This window comes from Phocoena sinus, chromosome 14 (genome assembly GCF_008692025.1).
Source record: "Phocoena sinus isolate mPhoSin1 chromosome 14, mPhoSin1.pri, whole genome shotgun sequence".
Classification (NCBI taxonomy): domain Eukaryota; kingdom Metazoa; phylum Chordata; class Mammalia; order Artiodactyla; family Phocoenidae; genus Phocoena; species Phocoena sinus.
Genome location: NC_045776.1, coordinates 61,589,543 through 61,605,439, shown reverse-complemented (window position 1 = coordinate 61,605,439; position 15,897 = coordinate 61,589,543). Strand labels below are relative to the sequence as shown.

The window sequence follows — 15,897 nt, the reverse complement described above, 5'->3', positions numbered from 1 at the left end:
GATTGCTGGATTGTATGTGCAGTTTTGTAAGAAAGCACCAAACTGTCTTCCAGAATGGCTGAACCATTTTGTATTCCCACCAGCAGAGAATGAGAGTTACTGTTGCTCTACATCCTTGTTATCATTTGATGTCGTCAGTGTTTTAGATTTTGGCACATTCTAATAAGTGTCTTTGCCTATCTTTTTTTAAAAAATATTTATTTCTTTGGCTGTGCCGGGTCTTAGTTGCAGCATGCGGGCTCTTAGTTGTGGCATGCGGATTCTGACCAGGGATTGAATCCAGGCCCCCCTGCACTGGGAGCATGGAATCTTAACCACTGGACCACCAGGGAAGTCCCAAGTGTCTTTGCCTATTTTTTAATTGTCCTTTTGTTGTTGGATTGTAGCAGTTCTTTAGATATCCTGGTTATTAATATCTTTTCAGATACACAGTATATAAATATTTTCTCCCAATCTGTGAGTTTTCTTTTCACTCTTTAGATAGTGTCATTTTATGCATGTAAGTCTTTAATTTGGATGAAGTCCAATTTATTTTTCTTTTGTTGCCTGTGCTTTTGGTATCATAATTTAAGAAACCATTGCCAAATTCAAGATCATGAAGATTTTCAATCCGTATGTTTTCTTCTAAGAGTTTCTTACAGTTTTAGCTCTTACATTTAGGTCTTTGATCCATCTTTAGTTAATTTTTGTGTAAGGTGTATTGTAATAGTGCAACTTCATTATTTTGCATGTGGATGTCTCGTTTTCCCAACACCATTTGTTGAAAAGACTGTCCTTTCCACATTGGATGGTCTTGGCCCCCTTGTTGAAAATCAGTTGACCCTAGATCTGAGGGTTTCTTCCTTTATTTTTTTAAAAAATATTTATTTATTTATTTGGTTGCACCTGGTCTTAGTTGTGGCAGGCGGGTTCCTTAGTTGTAGCTCGTAGGCTCTTTAATTGTGGCTCACAGGTTCCTTTGTTGTGGCATGCGAACTCTTGGTTGCAGCATGCACGTGGGATCTGGTTTCCTGACCAGGGATCGAACCTGGGCCGCCTGTATTGGTAGCATGGAGTCTCAACCACTGCACCACCAGGGAAGTCCCTCTGAGGGTTTATTTCTGAACTCTGTTGTATTCCATCGATCTGTGTCTATCTTTATGCCATACCATATGCGTTTGATTACTCTAGCTCTGTAAGTTTTGTGATCGGGAAGTGTGATTCCTCCAACTTTGTTATTCTTTTTCAATATTGTTTGGCTTTTCAGGGTCTCTTGACTTTTCATATGAATTTTGGGATGAGTTTTTCCATTACTGTAAAATTGTCATTGGAATTTTGATAGGGATTACATTGAATTAGTATAACACTTTGGGTAGCTCTGTCATCTTTTTTTTGGTTTTTTTTTTTTTTTTTTTTGCAGTACGCGGGCCTCTCACTGTTGTGGCCTCTCCCGTTGCGGAGCACGGGCTCCGGATGCGCAGGCTCAGCGGCCATGGCTCACGGGTCCAGCCGCTCCGCGGCATGTGGGATCTTCCCGGACCGGGGCACGAACCCGTGTCCCCTGCATCGGCAGGCGGACTCCCAGCCACTGCACCACCAGGGAAGCCCTCTGTCATCTTAATATTAAGTCTTCCAATCCACGAACATGAGATACCTTTCTATTTATTTAGGTTGTCTTTAATTTCTTTCAGCCACGTTTTATAGTTTTTAGAGTACAAGTCTTTCACCTTTTTGGTTAAGTTTATTTTTAAGTATTCTTGATTCTATTGTAAATGGGATTGCTTTCTTAATCTCATTTTTTTTTGAATTGCTCATTGCTAGTGTATAGAAACACAACTGATTTTTGTGTGTTGATTTTGTGTTTTGCAACTTTGCTGAATTTATTAGCTGTAACAGTTGTTTTGTGGATTCTTTAGGGTTTTCTACACATGAGATCACTTCATTTGTAAATAGAAATAGTTTAACAACTTTCTTTCCAACTTGGATGCCTACTGGGTTTTTTTGGCCTGATTGCTCAGGTAGAACTTCCAGTACTATGTTGAATAGAAATGGTGAAAGTGGGAATCCTTGTCTTGTTCCTGATCAGTTAGTTTTTTTTTCCTAAATAACTGCTTGCTTTTATCATACTGTTTGTAGAATAATCCATCTTTCCTTCCCCCTGCCCCTCCATTTGCAACACCATCTTCATAATTTGCAGAATCCCTGTATGTGTGTTGGGTGAGTGAAGCATGAACAAATGCCTGCATAATCTGATCTCTCTCCACCTGTTCATCCTCATGTCTTGCATTTCCGTCTCTCATGTACCACAAGTCTTGTGTTGCTTATATACTTCTTGCAAGACATCAGTTAATCATTCTTTCATTCATTTGTTACATACATTCACATCTTTCTGACTTTGCACAGCTCTTTTTCTGCTTGGACCCATCTTTCCCAGCTTGTTGACCTGACATCTGCTTGCTCATCCTTCAGGTCTGTTCATGCACTGTTATGCCCTCAGGCAAAAATAAATTCTCTTCCTGTGTTTACTTTAAATGTGAGCATGCTTTTCTTATGCCACTTATTAGACTGGCTCCTTGATAGTTCCAAGGAAAAGTCTGAGGTCTGATTTTAAAGAGAAGATTGTCAGAGACAATTGTGCGAATAGTAGTAAAAATTGGCAGCAAGAAAAGTAATAGAAAATGATATAATTTTCTAGATCTTTAATTCCATGCAGTAGAAGCTTTTTTGTTGTTCTTATTGATCACTGAAATGCCCAAAACACAGTAATAAGAAAAAATCCACATTATTATTTGACACTAGAGAAGGGTCCCACCCACATATTTGAGACTCAGAGGATTTTGATAGTAAACAGTATGAGCGTCCACAAAACCTTGGGTAAGGGCTGATCCTTTCTGTAAAGATGAACAAACAAATGCTAGACATACGAAAAACTCAGCACTTGAAGAAAATGAGACTGTATCATTTAGAGTATGCCAAATAGTATAAAAAAAGAGAGAAAAGTGGAATTCAGATTCCCAATATGACAAGTGCAGATTGTAAAAATAAAATAAGCTGAGAACAGGAAAGAGTTTTTGAAGTTATAGAATGTGACTGTTAAAAAATTCAGGACTCACTAGCAGAATAGATAGTGCACAATACCAAGTTAGCTTGGGAAAAAACCTTGCAGAATTTAGGAAAAAGGTATTTTAAATGAATAGTGAGAGAGCATTTAAAACACAGGAAAGGGGCTTCCCTGGTGGCACAGTGGTTGAGAGTCCACCTGCCGATGCAGGGGACATGGGTTCGTGCCCCGGTCTGGGAAGATCCCACATGCCGCAGAGCGGCTAGGCCCGTGAGCCACGGCCGCTGAGCCTGTGCATCCGGAGCCTGTGCTCCACAACGGGAGAGGCCACAACAGTGAGAGGCCCGCGTACCGCAAAAAAAAAAAAAAAAAAAAAAACACAGGAAGGTCTCAAATCTGTGATTGGAGTTCCTGGAAGAGAGAGCAGAGGAGGCAGATGAAGCAATAACTGAAGTAGTAGTGGAAGAACATCTCTGAGCTGAGGAACACCTTGAGTCTCAAGGTCAGAGTCTCCACCAGGAATATATTTGAAAAGCATAAAAACCAGGATGCGTTCTGATGAGTTTTCTAAGTATTCAGGGTAAAGAAAAAGCAAGAGAAGTTATCTTTAGGGAAGAACAAGTCAGATTTGCATGAGTTCCTTTCCAAATCCTTAGGAAAAGGAGGTGTTGGGCAATCATAATATAGTCAGCTCACACATGTATGTAAATTTCAAATACAGCTGAGGAGCTGAATGAATTATTCTCCCAAATAGCAGCTCAGTTCCATTTATTGGTTTGTTAATGCCTTTGTTTATGTCATATATTACCATTCCAGGAGACTGTATGAGTTTATGCGACCACTGGCATGAGTGCCTTTCTTTTAATGACTGTACAGTATTCATTTGGATGCACCATGATTTGTACAACCAGTCTTTTCTCTGACATTGAACATTTAGGTTATTTCTAGCCTTTCAGTGTCATAAATAACTCCATGAAAGACATTTGTGCATGAGTTAGCTACATTTTGGATCATTGCCACTAAGAAAGAAATAACTAGTGAGTCAATTATTCCTAGCTTTTTTGAGCAAAAATCATATAAAAATCAATAGGATTAAAATTTTTGTTTTGGTTAAATTATTTTTTAAAACAAAGATCTTCCCCATTTAAATTTAGCTTTAATTAAAGGTGGGAGTGGGCACTAGATTAGAACAGTGGTTCTCAGCTGGGTGTTGGTGGGGTGTATTGGTGGTAGATTTTGCTGTCCGAGGACATGTCAGAAGAGAATTTTGTTGGTCACATCTGGGAGAGGGGGTGCTACTGCCAATCTAACAAGTAGAGACCGGGCGCTGCTGTTAAACGTCCTGTCAGGCACAAGAGGGCCTGCAACAGGGTTAGTTATCTAGCCCAAATGTCAGCATTGCTGAGGTTGACAGGTTTTACTGCTAACAGAGACATCCTTTGTGTATTTAGGGCCAGTGTTTATGGGTTCTCTCTGCTATAGGAGGGGAACATTTCAGCATCAGAACATCAGTAGAGCCTTATTTTGCCGAATATGATAGATCTAGGGAATAGTTCAACGCTTGCCTTTCCCATCCCCATTTTGAGAAACACCTTGTATTTTATTGCTCACATAAAGTGCTTATAAAATTGTTTATTTTTGTGTCTTGGGTAGTCCTGAAAATGCCTCATCAGTGTCAGATCTAGTTATTGTTGAGATTTGGCTCTACTGTGTGTATTAGAGACCTGCATTTAGCTGCTTGGAAAGAAAATCAGGCAACAACAAACAGGGATTTCCATTTCTCGTGTGATGAGAATTCTGGAGATAGGAGTCCAGAGCTGTTACTGTGGCTCCATCAAGTCATAGACGACCCAGTCTACTCTATTTCTGCTTGGCCTTCCTCAGGATGTGCTTTTACCTTGGGGTCACCAGACAGCTCCTACCCTTTCCCACCCCTCGCCCCCCACATCAGAGCCTGTATTCAACTGAGCCAGCCCTTTTCATCAAAGCTCTCCTGCATCCCAACCTAGTGATTTCTGCTTATTCCCATTGATTGGCCAGAACTGTGTCCCATGACTATTCTTAGTTGTACAAGAGGCTGGGAAATACAGGCTCTTAGTTGGGCTCTTTGTAAGTCAGAAAATACATTCAGAAACCTTTAGTAAGAAAGAATCGATGTTGGAATAGGCAACTAGTACGTAGCTCTGGAGCTACTTTCTAAAGTACTGGGGTTCTTCCTAAATGCACTGAAATTAAAGAAAGGTAAAGGAGAACAAATAATAATGATAACATTAGAAATTTGAGAAAATGAAATCTGTAAGAATTCTCTTTTAAAAAAAAGTAACTGAGAAAATGTATCTGTTTTATGGTGTTGTAAATTAAGATCTTTTCCCTACCCCCAGTACTTGGGGCCCTGCCCTATTCTTTTTTTGCAATACCAGTAATGATTAGTTATATTGTACATTAAAAAAAAATGTTTTTTAGGCTAAAAACTGGAAACAGCAACCAACAGATGGACTTAACTGTGGAAAATGGGTTGGGTGTATAAGCATAACAGGAGTACTGAAGAAGGACTTGTTTAATGCCCTTTTAAAAATTATTTTATATTTTAGTTGTAGGAGTTTTTAAAAAAAGTATATTCTGGATATTAATCCCTTATCAAATATATGATTTGCAACTGTTTTTTCACAATCTGTATGTTGCAACAACTTTTTGATGTGATTTTAAAACTACTTATTAGGGCTTCCCTGGTGGCACAGTGGTTGAGAGTCCGCCTGCCGATGCAGGGGATGCTGGTTCGTGCCCCGGCCCGGGAAGATCCCACATGCCGCGGAGCGGCTGGGCCCGTGAGCCATGACCGCTGAGCCTGCACGTCTGGAGCCTGTACTCCGCTGCAGGAGAGGCCACAGCAGTGAGAGGCCCGTGTACTGCAAAAAAAAAACCCAAAAAAACAAACACCTACTTATTAGCATTAAGACTGATATTACACTAGTATTTATTACTATTTTAGCTAGTTTATTTTTAAGTAGTATATAAACTAAAGAATATGTGAATGTATGGTTTAAAATTTAAATGACACAAAAGGTTTCCAATAAAAAGCAGTTAGAATGACAGAAGGTTACTTTGGAAAGGAGAGAGGAGCAGGGTAGAGAAAAGCTGTGTCTGATGTACTTTATACCTTTTCTAAGAGAAGAAATTTGAAACAAATATGGCAAAAGTGGTAACATGTTTAATCTCACTGGTGGGAACATGGGGTGTCCTATTATCTATATTTTTTTGTTTGAAATATTTTATTATTAAAGCAAATTTTTAGTTATATAAATTTCTACCCTCCCCTAGATGTTCGGTCCCCCAGTCTTCTGCCCCACAAGTTACTAGTATTTTGACTCCTTCTAGAATTATTCATTGTGTTCTCAGGCATAGTTATGTTTGAGTGGATGGAGTTGGGAGCTACTCAACGTCTTTCATACCTTTTTTACAGTGTGTCCTTGAGACCAGCCCACACAAGTGTTTGCAGCACTTGTGTCCCTTTCCTGGTTCCCTCCTGTCCCCCCCAGTTCCCCTCACCTCTGCTTTACTCCTGCAGGGCACTGAGGTTGCTGCCAGTTTTCCACTGTTACATACAGTGAACATCCTGGTACACACAGGTATATGGCTGTATGTGATATAAATTCCTGGAGGCAAAATTGGTGGCTCAAACTTACAACCTTATCAAATTGTTCTCACAGAAACATTACAGCAGTATGCGCTCTGCAGCAAAGTGTTGGAGCACTTCTTCACTCTCCTCACCTGCCTGATGTTCTTAGAATTTCTTATTCTTGTCAATTATTTTCTCTGCATTTGATGCAGAAGATCTCTCAACGTGCATGTTTTAGTATTGTTTTAAATTAATGTTTTCTTTTATATCAATTATTAACTTGGAGTATAAAATTACTTGAACTCTGTAGTGTTTCGACTCTGAAGTGTTTGAGATTATACAGATAAAAGCCAAGACCTGAATGTGTTTAACTTTACCTATAAAACTTATTATTTGACACTTAAAAACTTCTATAATTAACCAGTGGAAATGAAGCTTTATTTCTTTTTTCATCCAGTCACAGTAATTTGTTATGATATGCTTTCATGGAAAAGTATTTGAAGCTAAAAGGTAATATTTCTGTCCAACTTATTGTATGAGGCTAGTAGAGCTTTGATACTAAAACTGAATAGATTGTATGGGACAAGAAAATTAGAGGTCAGTTCAACTTAAAAATGTATATGCATACATCTTAAAATAATGGTGGTACACCCAAACAATAGAATATCATTCAGCACTAAAAAGAAATGAGCTATCAAGCCGTGAAAAGACATGGAGGAACCTTAAATGCATATCTAAATGAAAATCTATTATTGTAATTCAATACATTACCAGATTAAAGGAGAAAAGTTAAATATCCATGAATGCAGGGTAAACATTGAGTAAAATTCAACACCCATTCATGGTGAAAGAAACATTTAGTAAACTAGAAGTTAGTGAGGGGAACCTTCTTAACCTGAAAAGGGTATCCACCAGAAACCTAAAGCAAATATTACACTTAGTGGTTAAACCTTAGAAGCAGTTCTTTCAAAATCAGGGAAAAAATATTTCTATTTGACATTGAATAAGAGGTCCTAGCCAATGCAATTAGATAAGAAAAAGAAATAAGATGTATGAATGAGAAATACGAAGTATAAGGGAGACAGAATTATCACTGTTGGCTGGTATCGAGAGATTCAGAACCAGCTACCAAATGTTAGAGAGCTTAGCAAGATTGCTGGGTGTGAGAGTAGCATTAAAAAGTCAGTAGCAACAATTGTAACATGTGTATGTGTGTGTTTCTGTTCCTGTGTGTGTGGCAGATTGCATTTTCCAAAAGGACTGCACCAACATATGTTGAACCCCCATGCTCTTTGCACAAAGAGGCTGTGATTTCTTGTGCCGAGAGGTGGTCTCTGTTCCCTACTCTTGGGTATTAGAAGGCCCATTGGGTAAAAATATGAGCTAGAGGGCTTCCCTGGTGGCGCAGTGGTTGAGAGTCTGCCTGCTGATGCAGAGGACACGGGTTCGTGCCCCGGTCCGGGAAGATCCCACATGTCGCAGAGTGGCTGGGCCCGTGAGCCATGGCCGTTGAGCCTGCGCGTCCGGAGCCTGTGCTCCGCAATGGGAGAGGCCACAACAGTGAGAGGCCCGCGTACTGCAAAAAAAAAAAAAAAAAAAATATGAGCTAGAAAGTTACCTATCCTAGGGCTGTTGGGTGGTGGCAGGCAGGACGGTAGGAAAATTACCTGAATAACTTATTTATGCTTAATTTATAAAATTACCTGGTGCCTAACTTTTTTTTTAATGGGTTTATTTATTTTATTTTATTTTTGGCTGAGTTGGCTCTTTGTTGCTGTGCGCGGGCTTTCTCTAGTTGCAGCGAGCAGGGGCTACTCTTCACTGCGGTGCGCAGGCTTCTCATTGCGGTGGCTTCTCTTGTTGCGGAGCACGGGCTCTAGGCACGCAGGCTTCAGTAGTTGTAGCACGTGGGCTCAGTAGTTGTGGCTCGCGGGCTCTAGAGCACAGGCTCAGTAGTTGTGGCACACAGGTTTCATTGCTCTGTGGCATGTGGGATCTTCCTGGACCAGGGCTTGAACCTGTGTCCCCTGCATTGGCAGATGGATTCTTAACCACTGCACCACCAGGGAAATCTTGGTGCCTAACTTTTAAAATACTGTTTCTCCAGACATGGTAGTGTGAGCGAAAGCCCAAATTAATTTTTGCTGTTAATGCATACTCTTTGGGTTTTTTTTTTGGTATGTTTCTGTTTTTATCTGAATTCTTAGAATAATGTTCCATTTGGGAGAAAAAGCTGGTCATGATGGATACAGCAAGTAGCTGAGTGCCTAGTGCAGGCATACTGGCACAGAAGTTCTTCTGTAATGGAATACCAAGAACCATAAGGGTCCTAAAATGAGCATTTGTAGCTCTAGAAATAAAATTTGAGAATACCTGGGCTCAGAATAAAGTAACAGTTATATGGCATGAAGATAAAGAAATAGATTAAAATTTTAAGATAGAAGCTCTGAAATATAGGTAGATAATATTCAGAGAGTTTAGTTGGAAATTTGAGTATGATGTGGTAACCTTAGCTTCCTCCTTTGCCTCAGTTGTCACATGAACTGTTAACGTTGCTGTAGGTGTTGAACGTGGCAGGGCAGTGAACGTGTATGAGAGCAGAGCCTTCTGCTTGAAGGACCTTGGTTCAGTCCTGGGGTCTCACACTCACTAGATGTGGGACCTTTGGTAGATCATTTAACTCCTGAAAGCCTGTCACCCCTGACATACAAAATGGGGAAGATAATCTTTCCCACTGGTGTTATGAGAATTGAATGAGGTCACGTCGATGATGTGCTTTGCATAGTACTTGACCTATACTAAGTGCTCAGTGAAAGTTATTTATTTATTTATTTATTTTTGCGGTACCGAGCCTCTCACTGCTGTGGCCTCTCCGCTGCGGAGCACAGGCTCTGGATGCGCAGGCTCGGTGGCCATGGCTCACAGGCCCAGCCACTCCGCGGCATGCGGGATCCTCCTGGACCAGGGCACGAACCTGTGTCCCCTGCATCGGCAGGTGGACTCTCAACCACTGCGCCACCAGGGAAGCCTGAAAGTTATTTTATACTGGCTAGGAAAGTATCTGTTTTGCTATATAAAATTTAAGAGAAATATTAAAATATATTTTTGTTATTTTAAGGAAATTCGCAGTGAGTCCCATGACTATCCTCATAGAGTGGCCAAGTTTCCAGAAAACAGAAATCGAAACAGATACAGAGATGTAAGCCCATGTAAGTACTTGTGGGGGGTGTGGGTGTGTGTGTCGTAGGAGGCGGGACATGGTGGAAAAGGTCAGGGTTGGTAAGTATGGTGATTTTTTTTTTCATACTAATGTAAATATGTTCTTTAAAGAAAAATTTCAAGGCATAAAATAGTAGAAGGAAGGAAAATTGCCCATAATTATTTCCTCCTCCAACACATTAATTGATGTATTTCTTACCAGCCTTTTTTCTTACATATGATTTCTCTCTTTTCTAAATAATTGTAATCATATATGTGTAGTCATATATATCTACTTCTTTTCATATTATTCCATAGCTTTTATAAGTATTACTTAAAATATTTATTGGTGTAATTTTTTTCCCCCGAATTACAAAAGTAGTGTGTATTCACTACTACTTGAAAAGTTTTAAAACATAGAAATGTGTAAAGGAAAAACTCTCATCATTTAAAAACAAGCAAATACTATTGGGTTTATATTCTTTTGGTATTTGTCTGTGTAAATGTGTATGTACATTCTTTTAAATTCAGCTGGAATCCTGCACGCACTGACCTGCAGCTTTTCTCCCGTGTGGTCGCATGTTGTAGACGTTTCCTGTCCTGAACACAGTCTTTTAGTGGCTTCCACAGTGGCTTTGGGCAGGTCAATCTTTATGTAACAGTTCCCTGTGGTTGGACTTAGATTCTGCCGTGCGAGTGCATGTATGTGCAGGCGCACACGCGCACACACACACACACACACACACACACACACACACACACACACACAGACACAGGGTTTTGTGAACAGTTGTAACACCAGGGCTTTAAAAATGTGTTCATCAAGTGATTTTATTTTTGTTCTGATCGATCCCACCTTCAGATATTGAATTAGGCTGCCTTACTGCTCAGAGGATTTGCATGTTTGGTTTCAGTGGGTGAGTGTAGGCATCCTCTTTAGGGCTGCTGGTGTGCTGCATTTGTGTTCGATGCCAGGTGCCTCCTCATGGGCCTCACGCTCCACCATCACCTCTCTTCTTCATAGCTTCAACCTCTTTCTAATAACTCTCTTCCCTTATTATTCAGATGTGCTCCAATCTCTTCCGACCTCAACCCCCATATCGTACTCCAGCTATCGCTTTGTCACCTACACAGACACAAGCATGTGCACGCACACACGCACACACACACACACACACACACACACACACAGAATCTTAGAAGCATGCACCACCCTGTCTCTCTCCACTCTCATTACCCACGCGTTCTTCAGCCGTGGTTCTACCCCAGCCTCCCCACTGAAACTTTTATTCTAAAGTACTGTGCGCTTTCTAGTTTTCTAATGCAATGAGGGACTTTCCATCGGTGTTTTTTCTTAGCCCTCTGTGACTTCCGACATTGTCAACCGTGCCTTCCTTCCCTAAGTCCATATTTTTCTTGATTTTGCTGTTACTTCTCTGGCTGATCACGCCTTTTCAGAACTTCTCTTCCTCAGTTATCTTTGTCTTCAGGGCTCTGTCTCTGGCTCTGTCTCCCCCTCTTCTACTTGTGTGAATGGCCTCATTTTCTGTGAGTTCAGTTGCCATCTCTCTGCTTCTGACCCCAGATCTCATCTGCAGCCTACGTCTCTATTCTCGGCTACAGACCCACTTACGCACTTCTCTGTCTTGATGTGCTGTAGCCACCTCAGGCTCAAATTCCTTCCCCACAGTCCCTCAGTCCCAGCCCTAATCTGTTCTTTCTGCTTTATCCCCATGTTCATAAGGGCTACCACTAGCCGCACACTTGCTGCAGCCAGAAACTCAGACCTCTCTTCCCTCATTCAGCTCCCACATCTGGTTGGTGACTTAAGTAATTATAATTCCATTTCCACAGTATATTTCAAATCTGTTCTCTGTTCATACTGGCTTGGTTCAGGCCTGGGTTATTACAGCAGCCTCTTAACTGGTCTCTATTCTGTTCCCACCTCCGTCTGACCCCCACACAGTATCCAGAGCAATCTTTGTGTGATGCAAGTCTGTCCTCCACTACTGTCTTCAGTCGTGCTCCTCAGTTTTATGAAAAGTTAAAGTGCTTTAGCGTTACCACACAAGGCCTTTTGTAGCCATTTTCCTACAAATTGTTTGTTTTGGTGACTCACTTGGCACCAACGTGCCCTGTTTTTAACAGTTTTCGAATGTCATTCCCGTTTGGAATAGGCTTCCTCTCTCTTTGACCAACTTCACTCAAAGTCCTCCTCCCCCAAATACCATCTAAACAACCACTTCTCAGGGGTGTTATCCTCACACAGGAGAGGAGGTCATGGAGCTGGTGACTCCCACTAAATCCAGGTGGACCTGGGAATAGGTATTTTTTCAAAGTTCCTGAGGTGATGCTGATATACCTTTCTTGATTGAGAGTCGTTAGATCATTTCTACACAGAGTCCTGTACAGTTGTTGACTTGGTTCAGAAAACGTGTATTGAAAACCAGCTGCATGTCCGCCATTGTGCTGTGCCTGAGAGGACCGTGAGTCCACACGCCCTGCCTGCCAACAACATATGTGCAGTGTGGGGTGGGGTGTATGTGTGTGTACGTGCCTGCTGTGCTTTGTGTGTCAGGAGATGGCACAGTGCTGGTAGAGCCGAGAAGAGGCACTCAGCTCTGCTTAAGGAGTTAGGGGCGGCTTTTAAGATAATTTTTTTTTTTTTACTTTATTAAAATAGTCTATTTTAAACCAGCAGTTATTTTTCATATAAAGAATTTCTAAACATCCATACAGGAAATAAACATAGATAATACTGAGTGCAAAGCAGACAATGACATGTTTGCAAGCAATCAAAAGGAATTGTTTTTCGTTTGTTTGTTTTTAATTCAGAGTCACAGATATTTCTAGATTTTGATTCATCAAGTCTGGAAATGTATTTTTAAACAAACTCCTTACGTGATTCTTATATGCCCAGCTTGAAACTACATTTGAAGGTATGAATATGAGGTACATATTCAAAGAGGGGTATTTTGTGGGGTGTTTTTTTTCCTCTGATATTTATTTATTTATTTATTTTGGCTGTGCCGGGTCTTAGTTGCTGCTCACGGGATCTTCGTTATGGTGTGTGGGCTTCTTAGCTGTGGCATGCATGCAGGATCTAGTTCCCTGACCAGGGATTGAACCCGGGCCCCCTGCATTGGGAGCTCAAGAGTCTTACCCTCTGGATAGCCAGGCAGGTCCCACAGAGGGGTATTTTGAAATAGAAAGAATTTTAAGAAGTCTACAGTCTTTGTATAATTGCCAGGCAGGTCCCAAAGAAGGGTATTTTGAAATAGAAAGAATTTTAAGAAGTCTACAGTCTTTGTATAATTGCCATGACTGAAAAGATGCCTTATTTGTCTCACTTAACCATGAGGTAATTGTAGAAGAGATTGGCCAGAAGGTGGTTGGTTGAGAAAAGAAAGGTTGTAGTCATCACTTTGAGAATTGTATTTGTACTGTTAGAGACAGCTGCCAGAGTTTGAAATATTCCTTACTATATTTGCTTTGCACGTAGAAATCCCAGTTTACTATTTGATCTAAAAGGAGGTGAAAGAGTAGTTTTTTGTTTTGTTTTGTTTTTGTGGTAAAAACACATACCATAAATTACCCTTTAAACAGTTTTTAGGTGTCCATCACGGTGTTGTTGGCTGTATGCACAATTGTTGTATGACAGCTCTTGTCATCTTGTGTGACTGAAACCCTACCCCCTCCCCTAGCCCCTGGCAGTCACCATTCTACTTCCTCTTTCTCAGAGTCTGATCACTTCGGGTGCCTCATAGAAATGGAATCATATAGTGTTTCTTTTGTGATTGGCTTATTTCACATAGCATAATGCCCTCAAGGTTCATCCATCAGTGTTTAAAGTAACACATGGACTTCTGATTCCAGTAATGTGGCAGGTTAGATAGTCCATAGTTTCTTACTGCCACAAAACAAGAAGATTCTCAATAAACACACTTTTTAAATAAATTGCTAGGTGGGGAGGAAGTAAGGAAGACATGCAGGCTTTCTGTGCTCCCCACCTCCTAAAAAAAGATCTCAGCAAATGGCAGAGCTACTCTGAATACACATGGCAGTATCAGCTGTGACATTTGTATTCACCTAATAAAATAGTCTCAAGGTATATAAGGCAAAAATAAATAGAATTACAGAAATAAATTGACAATTCTATATTCACAGACTTTTTTTCATTTATTTAGTTAATTTATTTTTATTTTTGGCTGTGTTGTGTCTTCGTTGCTGTGCGTGGGCTTTCTCTAGATGCGGCGAGCAGGGGCTGCTCTTCGTTGCAGTGTGCAGGCTTCTTAATGCGGTGGCTTCTCTTGTTGCGGAGCAGAGGCTCTAGGCGCGCGGGCTTCAGTAGTTGTGGTGCGTGGGCTCAGTAGTTGTGACTCGCAGACTCTAGAGCGCAGGTTCAGTAGTTGGGGCACACAGGCTTAGTTTCTCTGCGGCATGTGGGATCTTCCTGGACCAGGGCTCGAACCTGAGTCCCCTACATTGGCAGGCGGTTTCTTAACCACTGGGCCACCAGGGAAGCCCATTCACAGACTTCTTAAGGCAAAATATTAGTAAAGAAGTAGAAGATTTGGACCACACAGTTAAGCTTTATTTAATAAGAAAAATATATAAGATGTTATATATAGAACCTATTCTCCAACAATTAGAGAATTCACATTCTTCTAGGACTTACATGGAATATTTGTAATTGACTAGGCTGTGGAAGTAACTCTTAAAACAGTTTAAGAATTACTGTCTTACAGGCCATGTTCTTTGACCGTAATGCAATTAAATTATAGATTATTAATAAAAAGATAAAAATTCCTATAAATTTGGAGATTTAAAGATTTCTAAATGATTCATGGGTTAAGAAGAAATCATAATGGAAACTTAAAAGTGAACAATAGGTAAAATTCTACTTATCAGAACTTGAATAAAGCAGCAAAAAGAGTACTGCAAAAAAATACGCTGTCTTAAATGTTTATATTAAAACAAAAGGCTGAAAATTAAAGTGCTAAGTGTCTAACCCAATTTAGAGTAAAAGTAACAGAATAAAACTGCCCCCCCTCAAAAAAGCAGAAAGGAAATAATACAAAAATAAAAGAAGAATAGAAATCAAAGGACCAGACAAAACCAAATTATTAGTTCCTTGATAAGACTAATAAACTGGCATGATTGAGCAAGAAAAATAAAACAAACATAGAAACCAGAGAGACAGGGACTTCCCTGGTGGTCCAGTGGCTAAGACTCCATGCTCCCAATGCAGGGGGCCCGGGTTCAATCCCTGGTCAGAGAACTAGATCCTGCATGCCTCAACTAAAAAGATTCCACATGCCTCAACTAAAAAATCCCACATTCCACAACAAAGATCCTGCATGCCACAACTAAGACCCAGCGCAGCTAAATAAATAAATAAACAAACACATACATACATACATACATACAGTAAATATTTAAAAACAAAACAGAAACCCCAGAAATACAGAGACAGGTGCATATAAACAGCATTGGGAGAAAAAAGGGAAACATCAATACAGATGTAAAAGGAATTAAAAAGCTAGAGTACTGCAAACAATTATGGCAATAAATGTGATCAGTTAGAAGAAATGGAACAGACTCTTGGAAAAATAGAATTTACCAACAGATTAAAGGAGAAGTAGAGTCTAAGTAGACCTGTGACAGCTAAATAAATTAAATTAATTTTAAAAATGTTTCCACTAAGAAAACACTGGGACTAGATGCTTTAACAGGTGTGTCTTTTTAAAATAAATTTATTTATTTATTTTATTTATTTTTGACTGCGTTGGGTCTTTGTTGCTGCGCGGCGCTTTCTGTAAGTTGCGTTGCGGCAAGTGGGGGCTGCTGTCCATTGCGGTGCACGGGCTTCTCATTGCAGTGGCTTCTCTTGTTGCAGAGCACAGGCTCTTAGGCGCTCAGGCTTCAGTAGTTGTGGTCCACGGGCTTAGTTGCTCCGCAGCGTGTGGGATCTTCCTGGACCAGGGCTCGAACCCGTGTCCCCTGCACTGGCAGGCGGATTCTTAACCACTGCACCATCAGG

At 40.5% G+C, this 15,897-nt stretch overlaps 1 protein-coding gene across 3 annotated transcripts in view; it reads left to right on the top strand.

The window, feature by feature from the left end:
• The window catches only part of PTPN2 (protein tyrosine phosphatase non-receptor type 2), a 78,644-nt gene that overhangs the window by 17,375 nt on the left and 45,372 nt on the right, over positions 1-15,897 (top strand). For all 3 annotated transcript variants that reach the window (XM_032602374.1, XM_032602373.1, XM_032602375.1), the window contains exon 2: positions 9,775-9,865. In XM_032602374.1, the coding sequence (XP_032458265.1) occupies positions 9,775-9,865 (91 nt within the window). The remainder of the gene's footprint in view (positions 1-9,774; positions 9,866-15,897) is intronic.